Genomic DNA, 23,335 nt, shown 5'->3' on the forward strand with positions numbered 1-23,335 from the left:
TTTTTTTTTTTAAAGATTTTATTTATTTATTTGACAGACAGAGATCACAGGTAGGCAGAGAAGCAGGCAGAGAGAGGAGAAAGCAGGCTCTCCGCTGAGCAGAGAGCCCAATGCAGGGCTCGATCCGAGGACCCTGAGACCATGACCTGAGCCTGAAGGCAGAGGCTCAACCCACTGAGCCACCCAGGCGCCCCTCCAGGGCTCTTTGACATGACCCTGGTAGTCTTTGATAGCCTTCTTGCTTTCAGGCATGACAAGATGTTCCAGACTCATCTTACACATTTCTTGCCCTATGCTTGAGAACAACTGTCTTTAAGGAGAAGTGGTATTTATTTATTTATTAGAGAAAGAGAGAGCATGAGTGGGTGGGGATGGGAGGGCAGAGAGACTCTCAAGCAGTCTCCACACTCAGTGCAGAACCCAGTGCAGGCCTTGATCCTACAACCCTGAGATGAAATCAAGAGTCAGATGCTCAACCTGTTGAGCCACCTAGGTGCCCCGAAGGAGAAGTGGTATTAGAGACTACAGTCTACTACAGTATGGATACTAGGCCTGTTCATTTTCCCTGGTGTCCTTACTTACAGACTTTTTCAATTATTAAAGCTAGGAAATATATGGATTTTCAAAAAACAAAACATAAATCCACAGTTCTTATTGATACCACAATTAAAATGAAATATGATGGAGTTTAAATTTTTCCCAACATTTTATGAAAATTTTCAAGCATATAGAAAAGTGGACAGAATTTTATAGTGACCCATATACCATGATCTAGATTCTTTCTTTCGGTTTTTAAAAATATTTTATTTATTTATTTGACAGAGAGAGATACAGTGGGAAAGGAAACACAAGCAGGGGCAGAGGGAGAGGGAGAAGCAGGCTCCGCACTGAGCAGGGAGCCTGACGTGGGGCTTGATCAGACACTTAACAACTGAGCCACTCAGGTGGTCCCGAACTAGAGTCTTTCTTCATTCCATATTTGTCCACCTAGCCATTCTTCTATATTTTATATTTTTATATTTATATTTCTTTTATCTGAAAATATGGGTTCCAATGAAGTTAATGTAGTTTACTTATTTCGTACATATACATACATATATAGGTATTTGCTTAACACATTCACACACATGCATATAATATTTTAAAATAAATCCTGCATCGCCATCATCAACAAACCTACTTTTTTTTTTTTTAAAGATTTTATTTATTTATTTGACAGATCACATGTAGGCAGAGAGGCAGGCAGAGAGAGAGGAAGCAGGCTCCCTGCACAGAGCAGAGGCTGATGCCAGGCTCTATCCCAGGAACCTGAGATCGTGACCTGAGCTGAAGGCAGAGGCTTAACTCACTGAGCCATCCAGGCGCCCCATATTTTTTTTTTTTTAAAGATTTTATTTATTTGACAGAGAGAGTGAGAGAGAACAAAGGCAGGGAAGCATTAGAGGGAGAAGCAGACTCCCTGCTAAGCAGGAAGCCTGATGTAGGACTCCATCCCAGGACCCTGGGATCACAACGTGAGTCAAAAGCAGATGCCTAACTTCTGAGCTGCCCAGGTGCCTCTACAATCCTACTAATTTTAGGGGATTTTTATTTTTTGTCCTCAGGATGTATAAAGCTCTTTTTTTTTTTTTTTTTAAGATTTTATTTTTAAGTAATCTCTCTACCCAGTGTGGCGCCTTAAGTCAACAACCCTGAGATCAAGAGTCTGCACACTCTACCAGCTGAACCACCCAGGTGCCCCTGAAGTTTTGTATTTCAAGTGACTTGAAATAATTCTCTGCATTTATGCTGCTAACTTGGTATAGAGCAGGAGTCTGCATACATTTTCTGTAAAGGAGCAGATGGTAAATATTTTGGGCTTTGTGACCCATATAGGCTGTTACAATTACTCAATGCTGTTGCTGTGGCTTGAAAGCAGCCATAGGTAACATATAAATAAATGGGCATGACTACATTCCAATAAAACTTTATGGAAAAGGTGGTGCACCAGATTTGATCTACAGATTATACTTTGACAACTGTGGGCATAAAATACAGAGTTATTAGATCAATTTGTATGGATTTTTAGGAATTATTTTGAAAAACAATTTTTACTTAATTTTTTTTTAAAGATTTTATTTATTTATTTGACAGAGAGAGATCACAAGTAGGCAGAGAGGCAGGCAGAGAGAGAGAGAGGAAGCAGGCTCCCCGCTGAGCAGAGAGCCCGATGTGGGACTCGATCCCAGGACCCTGAGATCATGACCCAAGCCGAAGGCAGTGGCTTAACCCGCTGAGCCACCCAGGCGCCCTACTTAATTTTTTTTTAACTAAGAAAAACACATATAGTGTTTCAAAAGAAAAACTCTAAAACTGGATGAATTTGTCCCTAGCTCCTCCCCACAGTTCTCTTCTCTCTGTAGATAACTCATTTTACTTTTTAATTTGTTCTTTCACTCCTTTTGGATAATAAAAGCAAATAATGTATTTTATATTTGTTTCCTTTCTTAGACAAAAGGTGGCATGTGATAGACATTCTCTTGTACCTTTTTTTTTTTAAGATTTTATTTATTTATTTGACAGAGAGAGAGATTACAAGTAGGCAGAGAGGCAGGCAGAGAGAGAGGGGGAAACAGGCTCCCTGCTGAGCAGAGAGCCTGATGCGGGGCTTGATCCCAGGACCCTGAGATCATGACCTGAGCCAAAGGCAGAGGCTCAACCCACTGAGTCACCCAGGTGCCCCTTATACCTTACTTTTAATATTTAATGTCTTAGAGATTGCCACATCATGGTTCACAGCAATTTTCCTCCTTTATAAGCATGCCGTTATCTGGATATACTATTGTTTATTCAGTCATGTCTCTTTTAATGGACATTTGGGTTGTCTCAGGTCTTCTGTTAATACAAGAAGCACTACAATGAATAGCCTGTGTATATGTAATTTCGCATTTTTGCCTGTGTATTTATCTATAGGATAGATTCCTAAAAAGTGGGATTGCTGGGCCCAATGTTAAATACGTATATATAATTTTGTTAGATATTGCCAAATTGCTCTCTTCAGGAATGTTACCATTTTCGTTTCTTCCAGAAATGTATGACAGTGCGTGATTTCCCAAAACCCTGCCACATAATGTGTTATAAAACTTTTGGATTTTAGCCAGTTGATAAATGGGAAGTGCTATTTCAGTATAGTTTTAATTTACTTTTCTGTTACGAACAAGGTTGATCATATTTTTATGTTTAGAAGTCATTTGCATTTCTTTTTCTATAAACTGTTCATATCTTTTGCTCATATAGTATTTCATACTCTGTTCACTTTATTTTTTTTAAAGATTTTATTTATTTGATAGAGGGCACAAGCAAGGGGAGCAGCAGGCAGAGGAAGAGGGAGAAGCAGACTCCTTGCTGAGCGGGGAACCTGATATGGGGCTTGATCTCAGAACCCTGGGATCATGACCTGAACCGAAGGCAGACGCTTAACTGACTGAGCCACCCAGGCGCCATCTCTTTTCACTTTATTTATTTATTTGTTTATTTATGATTTTATTTATTTGTGTGTGAGAGAGAGAGTATACACAGGCAGGGGGAGCAGCAGGTAGAGGGAGAAGCAGGCTCCCTGCTGAGCGAGGAGCTCTATAAGCTACTCTATCCCACCACCCTGGGATCATGACCTGAGCTGAAGGCAGACTCTTAACCCATTGAGCCATCCAGTCATTCCACCCCTCTGTTCACTTTAGAATATACTTATTTAGAATATATTGAATGAGCATGTCTTTAAATAATATTCAGTGAAATTTTTTTTGCAGTAACCTCTGCACCCAGTTGGGGCTCGGACTCATGACCCCAGTATCAAGAGTCAGATGCTGTCTGGACTGAGCCAGCCAGGTGTCCCTTGAGATAACTTAATGGCTACAAATATTCCATTATTCATTTGTTCATCTACTACCTGTTTTGATCAACACTACTTTATCTGACTGGCTTTGTTCCAGGCAAGGAGAATACAACAATGAATGAAACAGAGCAATATTTCTGTCTGCAAGTAGCTTTTATTCTAGTTGGCAAAGAGACAATAAATAATAAACAAAATAAATACTACACTTACATGTAGTATGTTAGGTACAGGTAGATGGTTATTTACTCATCAGGTCTCCTGTTAGTGAATATATACTTCTCATTTTATGCTATTATAAGTAATGCTCTGCTGAGTACTCTTTTAGTTATCCCATTTTAATTCTTTCTAATGTGTTTCTTAGAAGGTGTTTTAGTTTTAAAGTGTGTTACTTCTTATATTCATTTACAGTGTCAGTGTGTTATTATGGTTTTCTAACCATAGCCCTCCTCTTTGCCTTGTATTTTTAATAGTTGTCCTGGAATTATGGTACATATCCTTAATTTTTCACGATCTGCTTGGAGTTAATATTGTTACTACTTCCCATGAACAGTTAAGAACCTTGCAACTATAAGGGCCATTTTATGGCTCCCATACCCCAACTTGGGCTTTATGCTATGATTTTTTTTTTTAAAGATTTAATTTCTTTATTTGAGAGAGAGCACAGAGGGAGAGAGAAGGTGAGAGGGAGAAGCAAGAAGCAGACTCCCTGCTGAGCAGAGAGCCCGACATGGGTCTTGATTCTAGAACTCCCAGATCATGACCTGAGCTAAAGGTAGACACTTAACTGATTAAGTCCCCCAAGTGCCCCTATGCTATTATGATTTTCATGTTTATTATATTTATAGAAGTTATAAATACAATACACTTCCATAGATTTTGCCTTAGACATACATATATTTGAAGAAATTAAGAGAAAAACTTAGTCTTTTATATTTACCTACTTACCATTTCTGATGTTCTTTATTCCTTCCCAAAGATCCCATGTAGTATTATTTTCCTTCCGCTTGAAGAATTTCCTTTACCATTTGTTTGTAGTGCAGAACTGCTGACAGTTCTCTTCGTTTTCATTGATCTGACATGTCTTTATTTTACTTTCATTTTTAAAGGTTATTTTTACTATATCTAGAATTCCAAGTTGACATCTTATTTCTTTTTTTTAAAGACAATTTGTGTTCTGTTTTTAAAAAAAAATATTTTATTTACTTATTTGACAGAGAGAGAGATCACAAGTAGGCAGAGAGGCAAACAGAGAGAGAGGAGGAAGCAGGCTCTCCACTGAGCAGAGAGCCCGATGCGGGGCTCGATCCCAGGACCCTGAGATCATGACCCGAGCTGAAGGCAGAGGCTTAACCCACTGAGCCACCCAGGCGCCCCGACATCTTATTTCTTATGTCAGTATTTTATTATTTTTTTCCTAGAGAGAATGTCATGAGCAGCGGGGGAAGGCCAAAGGGAAAGGGAGAAGGAGAATTTTTAAAAAGATTTTATTTATTTGAGAGAGAGAGAGTGTGTGTGGTGGGAGGGAGAGGGACAAGCAGACGCCATGCTGAGCACGGAGCCTGATGCAGGGGTCAATCTCACAACCCTGAAATCATGACCTGAGCTGAAAACAAAGAGACTTTTGTCTAACGGACGGAACCACCCAGGTGCCCTGGCAGAGAGAGAACCTTAAGAGGGCTCCTGGTCAGGCTTCTTTTCACGACCCTGAGATCATGACCGTGAGCTCATGACCTGAACCGAAATCAAGAGTCAGACACTTAACTGACTGAGCCATCCAGGTGCCCCTTTTCTGTCAGTATTTTAAAGATGTTTTTCTACCAATTTTATCAGTGTTCATAAGTTCATGGTCATTCACAGCATTGTCCCTCTTATATAGTACTCCATACTTTTCTGGCTGCTGTCAAGATTTTCTCTTTCTCTCTGGTTTTAACAATTGCTCTAATATGCCTAGATGTGATTTTCTTTTTACTTACTTTTTGGTACTTGGAGAGTCAGCATGAGCTGGGTGTACGAATTTTGTAGTTTGTAGTTCAGAGCTGGTTTTTAAAGACATGGGCCTGGAGAAGATCCTTGAGAAAGAGAGTGTGGAATTCAGGACAATCCCAGGACAATGTAGAGGCCTGGTAGAGAAAGGCCGAGCAGCAGAGACACGGCCCTTGAGATGTCTCAGAAGCCAAGGGATGAGTGTGTTTCAGGGAGGGAGTTGTCAGTTCTGTCAGCTACTGCTGTGAGCATGTTAGGCTCCTTTACCAGTAGAGGGCAGAAAAGACCATTTTAGGAAAGGTTTCGGTGGAGGGGATTGAAAATAGATATTTTTTCAGGGAGAGGTGATTAAATGAATCCCTCCTACCCTTAGGCCCATATATTGTGATCCGCTGCACTAGAATGTAAGTTCCATGAGAGAAGAGACTTTGTTTTGTTTAGTGCTTTATCGCTGGCACCTAGAACAGTTTGGATGAATCTTCTGTGGTAAACATTCAGCCTTTTATTTTTTAGTTCTGGCTACAATTTAAGCCCAGTAAGATGACTAGATATGGCCTCCACCCTCAGAACACACAGGGAATAGAAACAAACTCCATGAAGTATAATGTGTTATATGCCATTCTGCCCACATTCCAGAGTGCTTTGCGAAGGCAGAAAATGGGGTCTTGAATTCTGCCTAGGCTTGGGTGGTATGACTGGGGAAAGTTTTCCAGGGACAGGGACATCTAGGCCAGGCCCCAGAGGGTGAGCTGGAGTGGGTAAGGCATCCACACACCGAGAAGTACAATTTGTTTCCCGTGTATGTGATCCCTTTTTTTTTCCCCCTTCAAAAGGATCAGACTCAAGTTCGCTACAGATCACAAAACACGATGTCCTGTTGGTTACTTTAAATTCTAACCTGTCTGCTTTGGAGGACAAATTGCTGACGGATCCTCACTGGAAGACACTGAAACTCCTAAGGGATGACATCGCTAATAACGCAGAATGGCCACAGAACTCTGTGGATGTCACCTGGAGTTTTACCTCTCAAGCCTTATTGTTGCTGTTGTGCTTGAAGGAAACCATGATCCACCTTGCAGCTGATTTCACTCCAGGTAAACCCAACCTGAAGACTCCAGAAGCTGCTCCTGCCCTGAGCCCAGATACACTTAGCATCTCTCAGCAGAAGACTGTCCAGTCAGCCTTGCAGTTTGTAGTCACCTTGGGTATCTGCCCCTATCTCATGCCTGGAGTTGGAGTCCCTTTGAGACGCAGAACTGAGTTTGGGGCCGTGGTTCAGGACGTGGTGTGCCTCGAGGCTCCTCCTCATGCGACCCGGCGCCTGTACACCAGCTGCAAGGTTCTTCTAAATGTTGCGCGTCACGCATCTCTGGGGAGCTTGATTTTCTGCCGCCATTTTGGAGATATTGCTGCCGGTCTGTGCCAGCTGGGATTCTGCTCAACCAAGAGAAAACCACCGAAACCTGAGGGCGAGGTAAACACACATTGAGTGTGTGTGTGTGTATATTTGTGTGTGTGGTTATAAAAGACAATTCTTAGGTCTTTGGAAAAGGGCTTTTGGAAAGACCTGGAATTCCTGTTGAATGCCAAAGCATATCTAGTGGATAAATGAATCTTTTTAGAAGGTTGGCACGTCATTTATTAGATGCTAGTCCTTAGCGTGCCTAGAGAGTTCATTTTACCTGTTTCTTCTTGGCATTTTGTGACAATGATTGCAGGTTCTTTCTTGAGTCTCTGTTTCCTTTCTTCTTCTTCTTCTTGCTTCTGTTTCTTTTTTAATAAAATGTGTATAATCATACTTGCCTTGGAGGGTGGTTGTGAGGATTAAGGATAATGTGTGTAAAGTACCTAGCCCAATCTCCAGTAGTGCTCATCAAAAAGTAATTACTACTAATACTAGTTTTAAACTATTCGTCTGTCCTTCATTAAGTTCTTGGAAAGATTAAATGAAATTAAGTATGTAAAGCACTGGATCATGGCATAATTCAATCAGTGTTCATTGTTAGTATTACCTGTTAGGAGTATTGGCCTGGTTTTTTTCATGCTGACATAGTAAGGATTTGGTACCTGTATTGTAAAGGTGCTGTGGAGGTTAAGGAAGCAAAAGACATTAACTGAAGAGACAAGATGCGTAAGTACAACATAGCAGAGACCCCGAGTTCCTCATGAGAAGGCCACCAGCATCAGCATAGGAGCCTAGTGAGAAGGAGCTCTTAAGATCTAAATGTATTGAAGGTCACTGTGTCTTGAATGTGGGCTAATTCCTTCGCCCCTGCAGCCAGATTCATAATGCCCACCTGCCTCGTTTCTCTGTCAACTGTGTCACGCTCTAATCGTAGTTCTTCTCTGTTTGTTCCTTTTTCTGTTCTCTCTCCTGCATATGTTCACAAACATTTGTCTAAAAGCTGCTGTCATCCGAGCAGTGACATGAAATGATGAGCTCCCCCGGTAGCTTCATGTTGTGGGAGCAGGGCACTGTGCTCTTTACGACAGGGTGTGAGTCTTGGCATTTCTCTCCATGCTTCTGTTTCCAGGGCTCTAAGATAAGGTGGGGGGGCCTGGATTGACAGGTGTTAGTACTATTACCTAAGCAGTGCCCCAGGGTGTCAAGCAGGAGGTAGAAAAGGGAAGCACACAGAAAGGACCAAGTAGGAAGGAAAGAGAAGTTGATAGAAGGGGAAACACGGGGGGTACATGTTTTACAGCTGGGCAAGTCCCAGCATCAGGAGCTGCTCTAAACAGTGCGAGTGCTTCACGTTACTAAATGGTACTGGGCGCAATCCTGACTGCTTTACCAAGTTACTGAAGGGGAACAGTAGTTGAGGTTCAAGGAGACCCAACAGATAGCACTCCTCGGGCACCTGGGTAGTTCATTGGGTTAAACTTCTGCCTTCAGCTTGGATCATGGCCTCAGGGTCCTGGGATTGAGCCCCACATCGGGCTCTCTCTCAGCGGGGAGCCTGCTTCTTCCTCTCTCTCTCTCTGCCTGCCTCTCTGCCTACTTGTGATCTCTCTCTCTCTGTCAAATAAATAAATAAAATCTTAAATAAACAAAACAAAAAACAAATAGCACTCCTCTTTGCTGCCCAACTTCTGAGTGAATTAAAATTTAACCGAGTAAGTGAGCTAAAAGCTCAAAATGTCATCTCTCCTGCTCCTAAGTGCAAAATTGGGGATATAGCTTATTGATGGAGAAAGTTGGGCTTCCTAACAGTGCATTCCAGAGTTAGACACACTTACTATTTTTTTTTTAAGATTTTATTTATTTATTTGACAAGGAGACACTGCGAGAGAGGGAATGCAAGCAGGAGAGCAGGAGAGGGAGAAGCAGGCTTCCCACGGATCAGGAAGCCCGATGTGGGACTCGATCGCAGGACCCTGGGATCATGACCCGAGCCAAAGGCAGATGCCCAACGACTGAGCCATCCAGGTGCCCCTAGACACACTTACTATTACCAGTTGTAAGGAGTGCTAGAAAACTGTAGCACCCTGTGCTCCCCCGTGGCAGGGGATATGCCCCTGTAAAATCCACAGCAAGGAAGGGCAGAGCAGAATGTACACTTGCTCCCAAGACGCAGAAGACAAATGAGCCAAGTTGTACCTGCCAACGCTCACTGGTAGGTAACTAAGTTTATTTTAGATTCACCAATAAGGTAAGTGCCTAAAATCTCCTGCCCCGAGGTGAGTGAGGGGATGCAGAGGGTGCCAGGAGTGTTTTGGTGTGATTACTTCCTCCATGTGGAAGGGAGTCAGGAGAAGGAAGCCTGTTCTCCTGTCTTGTCGTCAGTGTTTTCGTACAGTACCGTGAACATTACCTTCTAGTGCCTGCTAAAGCCAAGTATATGTTTCTTTTAGGTTTTAACAGAAGAGGAAAAAACGCTATCTAGAGAGGCCCTGAGAGACATCTTGGATCAAGCATATCAACCACTAGCAGTCCGAGAGTTACTTCTCCTCCAGGGAGGACCACCCCAGGTATTCCGGCCTGGGCGCTCCTGTGGGTGAATCATTAGTGATAATGTGCAGAGTGTTGTCTTCTCCTGGGAGATTTGATAATCTAGTTGAGTCTTTGGTATTTGTAAAACTAAGTTACACTGACCCTTAGGATAATTTTTTTAAAGATTTTATTTCATTTATTTATTTTTTTAAAAAGATTTTATTTATTTATTTGTCAAAGAGAGAGAGAGAGGGCGCACAAGCAGGCAGATGTGGAGAGAGAAGCAGACTCCCTCCTGAGCAAGTAGCCTGATGTGGGACTTGTTCCCAGGAGCCTGGGATCATGACCTGAACCGAAGGCATCGGCTTAATCGACTGAGCCCCCCAGGTGTCCCTAAGATTTTATTTTAAAGTCATCTCTACACCCACTATGAGGCTTCACACTATGAGCCCAAGATCAAGAGTTGAACGCTCTAATAACTGAGCCAGCCAGGCACCCCAGCCGTTAGGATAATTTTTAGGGATTTTTCTATTAATGGAATGATGGCCGCTTTTTCCAAGGATATGGCCTTTTTATTTATTTGCTTTGAATTTTTGTCCATTTTAAAAATTTAACTAGAATATGACAATCTTATTGAAAATGTATTTTATTCATTCTGAAACTGAAGCTCTTTGGGCGCCTGGGTGACTTGGTTGGTTGAGCTGCCTTAGGCTCAGGTCATGATCCCAGACTTCCAGGTTCCAGTCCCACATCGGGCTCCCAGCTCCTTGGGGAGTCTGCTTATCCCTCTGACCTTCTCCTCTCTCATGCTCTCTCTCACTCATTCTCTCTCAAATAAATAAATAAAATCTTAAAAAAAATTTCTGAAACTGAAGCTCTTTTTTAACACTGAAATTTAGCTGTTTGATAATATATTCTTTGGGAAGAAATGTTTAGACATCTTACTCTTTGAATGGAATATATATATAGTCAAGACATTAACATTAGTGCTATCATTGGGACTATTTTTATCTCCTTTGAAAACACAATAGTATATATTCTGGTAGGTATAAGATATTTTCTTAAAAATAATAATTTATCTGAAATGTTTTATTTTTATTTTATTTTATTTTTTTAAGATTTTGTTTATTTATTTGACAAAGAGAGAGATCACAAGTAGGCAGAGAGGCAGGCAGAGAGAGAGGAGGAATCAGGCTCCCCACCGAGCAGAAAGCCTGATGCGAGGCTCAATCCCAGGACCCTGAGACCATGAACAGAGCTGAAGGCAGAGGCTTAACCTACCCTGCCACCCAGGCGCCCCTATTTTTAATTTTATTTTTTTAAGATTTTATTTATTTGACAGAGAGAGAGAGAGATCACAAGTAGGCAGAGAGGCAGGCAGAGAGAGAGAGAGAGATCACAAGTAGGCAGAGAGGCAGGCAGAGAGAGAGGGGAAGCAGGCTTCCTGCTGAGCAGAAAGCCTGATGTGGGGTTCGATGCCAGGACCCTGAGATTATGACCTGAGCCAATGGCAGAGGCTTAACCCACTGAACCACCCAGGGGCCCCTACCTGCAGTGTTTTAATTTGATGACTTAGATGGAGTTACCTATTTGCTTATAGTATCTATGTTTAGTTATGACCATAGCTGAGTAAAGAGTTAGGGGCCAAAGGAGTTAGTGGTCTGTCAGGAGGAAGGACCGGCCGAAGCTGGGCATACAAAGATATCTCCTAGATGAAGTCATTTTCGTTTCATCTCTAGAATATTACTGTAGCCTCCCATGGGGCCCCTCTGGCCTCAAACTCGACTTCTCCGGATGCCTCCACAGTTTGCCAGATTAAATCTGTGCATTATAAGAGCATGATGAAGAGCAGAGACTCTGGAGGTCAGCATACTCTGGAGGTGAGCACATTGCAGTGTGCAGTTATGTGAATTAGTAGACCTTTCCGTCTCTCAGTTTCCTTAATGATAGCATAGTAACTCCTTGCAAGTCCGTTTTGAGATTATGTGAGTTATTTAGTGCAGTGCCTGGCAAATCATAACCCCCTCAATAAGTGGTAATTATTAGTCCTCCTTAAATAAAGGAGAGAGGATAGGCTAGTTAGGATTAAATGTTTTCTCTCACTGGTTTTTATGTTCACATAGTTCATACCATGATTGACAGCAACATAGTTCACACTCTAGACCCAAAACAAGAGACCCCAAGTCTGTTTTGTTCATGGTGACTCCACAAAGCTCTCAAAAAAGAGTGCTTGAAGAAATTCAACTCTTTTTTCTTTTCTTTTTTTTTTTTAAAGATTTTATTCATTTATTTGACACACACAGAGAGAAATCACAAGTAGGCAGAGAGAGAGGGGGAAGCAGGCTCTCTGCTGAGCAGAGAACCTGATGTGGGACTCAATCCCAGAACCCCGAGATTGCGACCTGAGCCGAAGGCAGAGGCCCAACTCACTGAGCCACCCAGATGCCCCTCAACTCTTTTTTCCAAGTGCTGTGCTGCAAGGAGTCAAAGTAGCTGAGACCATGGAGGCACGGACTAGCATGACCTCTTACTGTCACGAACTGTACCCTTAGTGGTGAGTTACATTCATAGGATCATATGGAAGCTAGATTTGGTTGGAAGGACTGCATTCAGAGATTGGTTACATTAACTTTCTATTTCTAAGATCTATACTTTATTCACCTATGTGTCTATTCCTGGGTTTGAAATTTCACTTGAAGTTTCTTGGTATATCCACTTTCTTAGAAGTAATGCTGAAGGAGGTTTCTTTTTGGAAAAAAATGCCACTCTGCTAAGTCTGTTTATCATACTGTTAATTGTCAGTGTGACTCAGTATATATTTACATATTTTAATGATTTCTACACATCCTCTCTATTTCACTGACACTGAATTCATGCCTTTTCCTTCTTTTTCAGTCCTGCACAGATGAGAAGACACAAGTGAGGTGTCAGGCCCCAGCTTGGCTTCGGCGTCTATGTGGACAGCTGCTCTCCGAAAGGTTGATGAGACCCAGTGGTGTTCAGGCAGTAGTCCGGGGCATTCTTGAAGGAGCAGGTGGTAAGAAATAAAACATTTCTGTTACTTTGGTCTCCAGTTTCTTTCAGGTCAGGGTCTTTATCATTTGGCTGCAAACCTGATTGTGACTAATCTCTGCCTTTGTGGAGATAAAGGAGGTTAGAATTTGGAGAGGAAACCTTAATGAACTTCTTTTTCACAGAAACTCATTTTCTTTCCGTTTTTCTAAAACAGTATTTTTCTAAAACTGTTTACAAGGCAGCTGCGTGGCTCAGATGGTTAAGTGTCTGCCTTCGGCTCAGATCACGATCTCTGGGTCATGGGATTGAGCCCCAGGACTAATTCTCTCCCAGTTGTTTAAGTCTCCTTTCAGCATATTTGAATCCACCCAATATTCTGTCAATTTGATCTTGGGGACGCCTCTTCTGAGTCTTCTCTAACCTGGATTAGTTTTCTCTTGCACAGCAGAGCTCCTGGGATCTCCCTTCACCTTTATCCTGGTGATTCCTTTGCCTTTGTTTTGTGTTTAGTCCCTTATCTCCAGTATCCCATGCACATTCATTGTCTCTCGCTACTGTAACAAGTTACCACACACTTAGTGGCTTTTTGCTGGAAATGACATTTCTACTGAGCCCTGAAGGCTGAATGAGAATTTACTAGTTGACGAGTGAGAGAAGACTAACATAGGTAGAGAGAATAGCATGTATGAAGGAACTGACGTAGAAAAAGCATAGTGTGAGTAGAGCAGTGAGGGCAGAGTGTGGTGTCCAGGATTTTTAACTTTATTCTGAGGGCAACGAGAAACCATTGGAAGGTTTTAAGAAGGAGAGAGATGTGATCAAATCTACATTTTAGAAATATCTATCTGGATGTCATGTGAAGAATTGGTTGGGTAAGAGCCCAAGCAGGGAGATGAGTTAAGAAGTAGTCATCTGAGAGATCACAATGGCTTGGATCAATGCAGTGGCCATAGACAGGGAGAGAAATAAATGACTGTAAGAGGTATTTAAGAGGTAGCATTGCCACGGCGCCTGGGTGGCTCAGCAGGTTAGGCATCTGACTCTTGATTTGGTTATAGGTCAGGGTCTCAGGGTCATGGGATTGGGCCCTGGGTGGAGCTTTACACTCAGTGTGGAATTTGCCTCAGATTCTTTCTCCCTCTCCCTCTGCCCCTCTCCCTGCTCGTGTGCTCGTTCTCTCTCTCTCTCAATTAGTTAATTTAAAAAGAGAGTCAGCATTGCCAGAACTTAATGAAAGGCTAGATATGTGGGGAGATGGAGGAGAGACAGAAGAATCCATCTTGACTTTCCATTTCTAGTGTGGTAAATGTACCTTGGTCCTGTCAGACAAAGGTGAGGTCAGTGTGGTAGGCAGACATTGATAGAGACCCCCCCCCCCCCATTCTGCCAGCCTTGGCTTCTAGGGTCAATGAAGTGAAAAATGATCAGTTACCTGAGAGAATTTGCCATGTGCAAAGAGGTCCTTGCAAATCTTTTTCTGAAGAAAAGTTAGAGTTCACCCAAGGTCATGCAGATTGGAGAGCTGCTCTAAGACACTTAGAGCCCTATTTTCGCTATGAGCTTTTTTCCCCTCTACTTATGCATGTATATATTTTTTTGTTATCTATTTAAATCTTGTTTCTTCTCAAAACTGATTTGAGGCAATTTATATTTACTCACACATTTGCCATTTCTGGTGTTCTTCATTTCTTTGTGTAGATCCAAATCTTAATTCAAATTTCCTTCTGCCTGAAGAACTTTAGCATTTCTTGTAGTGCAGGTCTGCTGGCAGTGAATTCCTTTGGCTTTTATTTATCTGAAAAAGTCTTTATCTCACCTTCTTTTTTGAAAATATTGTTGCTGTCATTATTGTCTTTGTTCCTCTATACATGCTATATCTTTATTCATCTGGTTTCTTTTAAATTTTCTCTCCTTGTCAATGGTTTTTAGAAATCTGATTATGGTATGCCTTGGTGTGGGTGATTTTCTTCATGTTTCTTCTGTGTAATGTTTCTTGAGCTTGTTAGAGCTGAGAATTTATAGTTTCTGTCATGATTGAAAATTTCTCAGACATTGTCTTCAAATATTTTTTTCTATCCTCTCTTCTCTGTCTTTTTAAAACTTTTTTTTAAAGTACAAGCCCTACTGTGGGGCTCGAACTCATGACATCCCAGATCAGGAGTCACGTGCTCTACCTACTGAATCAGCGAGGTGCCCCTCTTCTCTCTTTTTGGAATTTGATTTGTGCTTAATATTATGCTTAACGTTGTCCTCTCCCTTTGCACCCCCCCAACTTGTGCACTCTCTCTCTCAAGTAAATAAATAAAGTATTAAAGAAAAAAAAAAGAAAGAAAATACCTGTAATGAAAAATACACTGGATGGGATTAACAGCACATTAGACACCACAGAAGAAAAAAATCAAAAAAGCTGAACACAGAAAGGAGACAGAGATAGTGAGAGAGAGCAGGGGGAGCAGCAGGCAGAGGGAGAGGGAGAAGCAGGCTCCTCACTGGGCAGGGAGCCAGATACAGGGCTTGACCCCAGGACCTGAGATCATGACCTGAGCCAAAGGCAGACGCTCAATTAACTGAGCCATCCAGGCATCCTACAGGTATTTTCTTTTTCATTAATAGAGGTGCCATATTGGTCTTTTTTATATCTTCCATTTCTCTCATCATGATCATTCTTCACCTTTTTGAAAATAAGGAACAAATTTGTACAACTGTTTTAGTGTTCTTGTTTCCGAATTTTGTTGTCTCTGTTTTAATGGGTCTATTTCTATGATATTTCCTCCTGGTTATAGGTCATACTTTCTTGCTTCTTTGCATGCCTTGTATCTTTTTTTATTGAGCTATTATTCACGTATCATAAATCCACTTGTTGAAAGAGTACAGGTCAGTGGTTTTCAGTGTATTCACAAAGTTCTACAACCATCACCAAAATATAATTCCAAAACATTTGTCTCACCCCCCCCCCCCCAAAAAAAAACCTCATACCCATTAGCAATCACTCCCCATTCTACCTTCCTTCAGCCTCTTATAAGCACTGATCTAGTTTCTGTTTCAGTGGATTTTCCTGTTTGGGATGTTTAGTCCAAATGGAAGCATACAATATGTGCTCTTTTGTGTTGGACTTCTTTCAGTTAGTATGTTTTTAAGGTTTATCTGTATTGTAGCAATGAATCAGTCCTTTATTACTTTATATGACTGAATAATACTCCTTTGTATGCATATGCCTGGAAATTCTTGAATGGATATTGAACTTTTTTTTTATATTACTGGCTGCTCCATTTTGTTGAATTTCTTTGTTAGGCCTTGTTCTGGGATGCAGTCAATTTTCTTAGAATCAGTATGAGCTCTTTGATCCTGGGTTTTAAGCCCTATTACTATGTGTCTAGGGTAGTCTTTAATCTGAGGTAATTTGACCCCAATTCTAAACCAGTACCATTCTGAGATTTTACTGGATGTCCTATTTATTAGGAGGTGTTTCCATGCTCACTAGTGGGAACACAAACTATACCCAGCCCTGTGTGAACTCTAGGGATTTTTCCTCTGTTTCTTTCTGGTGGTTCTTGCCTCAGCCTTGGTTTTTTTTTTTTGTTTGTTTGTTTTGTTTTTTTTTTTTGTTTTTTTCACATATACACAAGTTATAACCTACTAAAGATTTGAATGAGGACTCCTCTGCCGATCTCTGGCACTCTCTCTTTACATACCTCCTCTCTGATATTTTACCCTGAAAATTCTAGCTGCCTCAGCCTCTCTGAACTCTCAACTATCTTTCTTTAACTCAGTAAGATCCTAGGCTTTGTTTGGGCTCACCTTTGCAGTGTTGTGGCCTCAAAAATCTCTGTAGGCAGTAGGATAGGATATTCATGGAGCTCACCTTGTTTACTATTGTCTCAGGAGTCATTGTTCTCGGCTGCCTGTGGCTCAGTGTCTGAAAACCATTGTTTATATATTCTGTTCAGTTTTCTAATAATATAAGGTAGTAAGATAAATCTGGTACCTATTCCTGCATACCTTTGGTTTAAGGTAGTTTAAATGACATGATGCAGGGGCGCCTGGGTGTCTCAGTGGGTTAAAGCCTCTGCCTTCGGCATAGGTCATGATCGCAGGGTCCTGGGATCTAGCCCCACATCGGGCTCTCTGCTCAGCAGGGAGCCTGCTTCCCTTCCTCTCTCTGCCTGCCTCTCTGCCTGCTTGTGATCTCTGCCTGTCAAATAAATAAATAAAATCTTTTTTAAAAAATGACATGATGCATATAAAGAGACAAAACGGTAATAAAATGATAAAAGTGATAAACACTGAGAAGAAGCTGGTATTCAACTTATGTCAGTAATAACATTACAACCATGAGGTGCTACTTTTACATCTGAACTTCCCAGAAATCAGGATGGGAAGTGCAGAGTAGTAGATTATTTTATAAAAGAAATAAACAGCTTTCAGGAGTGAAAAGACACTTTTTTGCTGAAATTTTAAGGACCATAGAGGGCAAACTGGTATGAGTTTTTGATATCTCTGTGCATCTCTGACAGCTGGGGCAGCTGGCGGGAGCGACGCCGAGGCAGCGGCTGCTGACTGGAAGAAGTGTGACCTGATTGCCAAGATTCTGGCCTCTTGTCCCCAGCAGTCTCTTTCACCAGAAGATTACTACAGGGATATCTGCCCCCAGGTAAACAATTTTGTTTCTTTTCACTGTGTGAGGATTATTATGCTGATTCACAGAAGGGAGACTTTAATGTTTCTTTAATGTGGAGGTAAAAGCAACATAACATTGAAGTTTATTGTTCAGTGAGGGGCCTTGTTAATAAGTGAGTAAACACCTGTGGAAGAGACCTGCCTAATTGTTAGGTTTGAGAACGCCTTCCGGTTGTCAAATGAGTAGCCCCGCTTGCTTTCAGAGCTAGAGTATGAAAATAAAATTTCATCTTGTTCGTTTTCTTTTCTGTGTGTTTTTACTTAGTTTGAAAAAACAGGTATTAAGAAAACAAAGAAAATTAATATGGTATTAAATTATAAAAATATTTTTTATATTTTTTTAAATTATAAAATATTTATAAAAATAAATTAACATTTTTTTTCATGGTATGCAATTTAAAAAGCATAGAGGAGTAAGCAAAAATAAGTTTTCCTTGGGACGCCTGGGTGGCTCAGTCGGTTAAGCATCTGTCTTCAACTCAGGTCATGATCCCAGGGTCTTGGGACTGAGGTCCACATCCAGCTCCTTGTTCGGCAAGGAGCCTGCTTCTTACTCTGCCTGCTGCTTCCCATACTTATGTGTTCTTTCTCTCTCTCTCTCACAAATAAATACATAAAATCTTAAAAAAAAAAAAAAAAAAAGTCTTCCTCTCATTTCTCTTTTCTAGTTCCTTGGAAGTAGTCACTGTTACCAATTCCTTATTTGTTCTCCAATGTATTAATGTATATCCAATTATATGTGTATGTATCTGTATATATATTCTAATTTTTATGTAAGTGATAATGTGCTACGTACACTGTTTTTCTTTTTGTTTTTTTAACTTAACAACGTGCCTTGGAGATCATGTCATATAGACTCATTTTATAAAGAGTTTCCTCATTCTTTTCATGGCTGTGTAGTATTTCACCATATTAACGTACCATAACTTATTTAACCAGCCTCCTATTAATGTACATTGAATTGTTTCCATTCTTTTGCTGCTTCAAACCATGCTGCAGTTAGTATCTAAATTTTATAAATTTTTTTTTTTTTAAGAGAGGGAGAGAGTGGGATAGGGTCAGAGTGAGAGAGAGAATATATATATTTTTAAAGATTTTATTTATTTATTTATTTATTTTGGAGAGAGAGAGAGAGAAAGAGAGGGAATGCGCACAAGCAGAGGGTGCAGCAGAGGGAGAGGGAGAGAATCTTTCAAGCAATCTCCCCACTGAGCAAGGAGGCTGATGGGGGACTCATCCCAGGACCTGGGATCATGACCTGAGCCGAAGGTAGATGCTTGACTGACTGAGCTACCCAGGTGTCCCTAGAAATGCGCTTTTCTATTCATTGCTCATACTAGAGCGTACCACTCGTAGGCACTGGAGAACTGTATTTATCTTTGAGAGTAAAATAGATTCCTTTGTGGGATAGTTCAGGCATTACATTACAGGTTCTTCAGACTCTAAATATATTTATATGGCTTGATTCAGGAGTTTCATTAGTGATGCTATATATTAGTGATGCTATTTATAATAGCAAAATTTTTAAAAGTTTTTAATTTTTAAAAATTAAAAGAAGATTTTATTTATTTAAAATGAGAGAGAGAGTGCAAGGGCAGTGGGGAGGGTTAGAGCGAGAGGCAGTCTCCCTGCTGAGCAAGGAGCCCAATGACGGGCTTAGTCCCAGGACCCTGGGATAAGATCTGGGCCAAAGGCAGACACTTAACGACTGAGCCACACAGGCACCCCCTCTTCTTAAAAATTTCTTTTACCAATTTTCTATGATGAACATGTATTTTGTAAATTTGATAGCGTTATTTGATAAAAGCATAGCTTGATTCTCAAACCCTCTGATACTGCGTTAGTAAATATTAAAAAAAATCTGTTGAATCAGTATTATTGCAGTAAGCTTATTTTTTGGTCTAAAGACATTAGTGCTTTCTCTAGTTAATGTAATGCTTCTTACAAAGAGTCCTGTGTTTACCGCATGTACTTTTTCTTGTAGATTCTAGATTTATTTCACTTTCAAGATAAACTGACGGCGCGGCAGTTCCAAAGAGTTGCCACCAGTACCTTTATAACAATGTCAAGAGAACGCCCACAATTGGCTTTCAAGTATTTGCTTCAGCCAGTGCTAGCTCCTCTCTATCGATGTTTAAATACAGCAGGTAAAGAAGGAAGTCTGGGGGCTGGGTGTCCTTCTCAAGGTTCTTCCTCAGTGTTTCAGATTTAAATGATTTAAGTCTGTAGTTTTTCAGTGACTTTAGTTTTGCTTTCTTTTCTCCCCAACTTTTTATTTCAAAAAATCCATCTCAACAAAAGTTTCAAGAACAGTTCATCGAACCACCCATATACACTTTACCTGGATTGACCATTTTGGCCATATTCATTTTATCTTTCTCTTTTTATACATGTACGTTTGTTCTGAAGCATTTGAGAGTTAGTTGCAGACATCATCTAATGGACATGCTTGATTCGGGGCACCTGACTGCTTCATCTGAAGATCACATTACTCTTGATATTGGGGTCATGAGTTTGAGTCCCATGTCGACCATAGAGATGAGTTAAAAATATATAAAGTTAAAAAAATAATATACAGACTTGATTCAAATTTCTCTAATTGTCTCAAGAATTTCCTCTGAAGCTATTTTTTTAAAAATCTAGAATCCATTTAAGGACCATGCACTTCATTTACTTGTTATATCTTTTTAGTTTGTGTTAGAGTAGAATAGTTCCCTAGTCTTTTGTTTTTCACCATGACAAATTTTTTTTCCAGATAAATATTATTCCTTTATCAAGGGTGACAAACTAAACCAAAACCCCTAAACCTAAAACATTTAAAAACCCAGGGTGCTAGAAATACAAACTCCATTCATTTGAATTTATACTGGTGCAGACCACAGTCACAAACCCTAGTGAGATGCATGTGAGCACCAAGGCAGGGAGAAGGGGACAGGAGTGAGGCCAAGAGAAAAGGTAGGATGGGGTCCCCACAGGCTCCCTAGGGATCACCCTCACGGTAGTAGTTCCCTCTTCCCAGTGACAGTGAAGAACTACTAGGCCCTAACCTTTTGACCACCCCTATCCCTGATGAGGGCTTTGAAGGCCAGTCCCAGATGGTTCTGCCCTCCTGTGCTCTGTCCTTACTTGCTCAGGCTTCCGACCTCACTTTTCTCCTTCTCTACATTCTTTTCTGTGATTCATGGCAGGTTAGGGTGCTGTGTGAGCCACGGTGAGGCTGGGGGCTAGGAAAGGCAGGGTAGAGTTGGGGTGAAGAGAGAAAAGCCATCCCAGGATCCCTGTCTTCATGGATCCCAAATTATGCAACCAGCTCCTCTTACATCCACTCCGATCTGGGGAACTGACCTGGAGGCCTAAGCAACTGTCCTGGAGGCCTGCTGCAAGTCAGGGAGGGGACGGGGCTCGCTGGCCTGCGTCTGGTAGGGCTGGCACGGCTGGCAGGTGAGCGATGGGTGCGGCGGCTCCTCCTCCTTTTTTTTTTTTTTTAAGATTTTATTTATTTATTATTTGACAGAGATCACAAGTAGGCAGAGAGGCAGGCAGAGAGAGAGGGGGAAGTAGGCTCCCTGCTGAACAGAGAACCCGATGCGGGGCTCGATCCCAGGACCCTGAGATCATGACCTGAGCCAAAGGCAGAGGCTTAACCCACTGAGCCACCCAGGTGCCCCACGACGGCTCCTTCTTCTGGCGGGTCAGCCCATTGCTCCGCAGGGCTCAGCTGAGCAGGTGCTGTCCTGCCGTGCTGGGTCCCTGTGCTTGTGCTGCTCCATGCCCTGGCAGTCTGCAGCAGACGCTCTGGTGATGTTGTTGCTGTCTTAGTAAGGCAGGGGGAGAGCAGGGCCCCCTCTTCTGTGCGAGCCAGTGGAAGGCCAGCTGTGGTTGGGCTCAGCTCCACTGAGGGCTTTGGTAGGGGGCCGTTAGGGTCCTGCAGCAGCTTCCGCTCCTCTAGGTCCTGGTTCATGTCCCTCTTCTCGCCGCTGTAGCAACACCCCGTGGCTGGAGTCCGGCCAGGCGCTCAGACCAAGCTGAGGAGGGAAGGCATATCTCTTCACAGTATTTTTGAAGAGCCTTGATAATAAAATGTTCTTCAATTTGTATGTCTAATTATTTCCTCATGATTAGATCCAGGTTAAACATTTCAGCAGCAGTACCACATAGGATAAAGGTTATTTTTCCTCAGTTTCCATCAGATTGGAGACACATGTTATCAGTTTGTCCTATTAATGATGTTAAATTTGGTCATTTCATTAGTAGCCATATTCCTCCATTGTTAAAATACCTTACTTGTAATTAGTAAGTAATCTATGGGATGATGGTCTGAGACTGACTGTATGTATTCTGTTTCCCGATAGTCTTTCATGCTGTGGTTTGGTGACCATTAATGATTATTGCCAGGTGGCTTTCTATTTCTTTTGTTATTTCTAATTTGTTAGGCTGGTATTCTTCTGTGAGCAAGAGCCTTTCTTCTTGCCTCATTCCCCCTCCTTTTTTTTAAGATTAAAAAAAAAAAATTCAGTACACTCTACCCTGCCAGCACGGAGCTCTAGCTCATGACCCCAAGGTCAAGTGTCTCATGTTCTACTGACTGAGCCAGCCAGGTGTCCCACCTCATTTTAAAAAACAAATTATTGAAGTATCAAATAGAGGCAGAGAGTGCTCACTTCGTCAGCACAGGTACTAAAATTGGTATGATACAGAGAAGATTAGCATGGCCCCTGTGCAAAGATGACTCACAAGTTTGTGTAGTGTTCCATATTAAAAAAAAAAAAAATAGACTCAGAGATTCTTTTTTATTCATTGGGCTGCCAGGCATTCCTGTCGTTCATTTTGATGCTCAGATTTTCCCATATTTGGTGGGGTTTAGTTGTTTTAATGTCTTAGAAAATTGACATTTTTACCACTTCCCTTAGTATGTTTTCATACTTTACTGAATTTCCGCCCCCCGCTTACTTTCCTGAATTTAATGCTTGGATACAGAGTATTATTTCAGAATTCTTCCTTTAAAAAAAAAAGAAAAACCTTTCTCGGTAGTAGTTCTAAGGTTATAAATGAAGAAGTTTAATCTTGTGGTTAAACCAAATTTCATTCTGTCTAGAATTTTTCAGTTTTATTTTTTTAAGATTTTATTTATTTATTGGAGAGAGAGAGACAAGAATAGTTAGAGCACAAGTGGGGAGGAGAGGGAGAAGTAGGCCACCCCACTCAGCAAGGAGCCGGATGGGGGGCTCGATCTCAGGACTCTGGGATCACAACCCAAGCCAAAGGCAGAGGCTCAACTGACTGAGCCACCCAGGCGCCCCTAGACTTTCTCAAAAAGTTACTTGTACTATAAATTTTTCTGAGCTGGTGTGGTGGCAGGGAGGTGGCCAGGGATAGAGAAAGTCTCGCTCTTTTTTTTTTATTATTTATTTTTATTTTAATTTTTTTTAAAGATTTTCTTTATTTATCAGGGAGAGAAAGGGGGAGAGAGCGAGCACAGGCAGACAGAATGGCAGGCAGAGGCAGAGGGGGAAGCAGGCTCCCCGCTGAGCAAGGAGCCCGATGTGGGACTCGATGCCAGGATGTTGGGATCATGACCCGAGCCGAAGGCAGCTGCTTAACCAACTGAGCCACCCAGGCGCCCCATCTTTTTTTTTTTTTTTTTTTTTTTTAAGTAGTCTCCACACCCAGTGTGGAGCCCAGTCCAGGGTCTTGAATTCATAACCCTGTACGACCTGAGCTGAGGTTAAGAATTGGATGTTTGGGGCGCCTGGGTGGCTCAGTGGGTTGAGCCGCTGCCTTCGGCTCAGGTCATGATCTCAGGGTCCTTGGATCGAGTCCCGCATCAGGCTCCCTGCTGAGCAGAGAGCCCGATG

The 23,335-nt window shown here is 41.6% G+C and overlaps 1 protein-coding gene and 1 non-coding gene across 2 annotated transcripts in view; both read left to right on the plus strand.

Annotated features, from left to right (window-relative positions):
- Positions 1-23,335, plus strand: part of TANGO6 (transport and golgi organization 6 homolog) — a 184,316-nt gene that overhangs the window by 6,842 nt on the left and 154,139 nt on the right. The window contains exons 2-6 of the mRNA XM_059382416.1: positions 6,688-7,328; positions 9,710-9,826; positions 12,684-12,825; positions 17,318-17,454; positions 19,465-19,627. Coding sequence (XP_059238399.1) covers positions 6,688-7,328; positions 9,710-9,826; positions 12,684-12,825; positions 17,318-17,454; positions 19,465-19,627 — 1,200 coding nt within the window. The remainder of the gene's footprint in view (positions 1-6,687; positions 7,329-9,709; positions 9,827-12,683; positions 12,826-17,317; positions 17,455-19,464; positions 19,628-23,335) is intronic.
- On the plus strand, positions 22,134-22,240 carry LOC132006286 (U6 spliceosomal RNA). Its single transcript, XR_009401052.1, has one exon. It is a non-coding gene; the product is annotated as a U6 spliceosomal RNA (small nuclear RNA).

Source organism: Mustela nigripes, chromosome 17 (genome assembly GCF_022355385.1).
Source record: "Mustela nigripes isolate SB6536 chromosome 17, MUSNIG.SB6536, whole genome shotgun sequence".
Classification (NCBI taxonomy): domain Eukaryota; kingdom Metazoa; phylum Chordata; class Mammalia; order Carnivora; family Mustelidae; genus Mustela; species Mustela nigripes.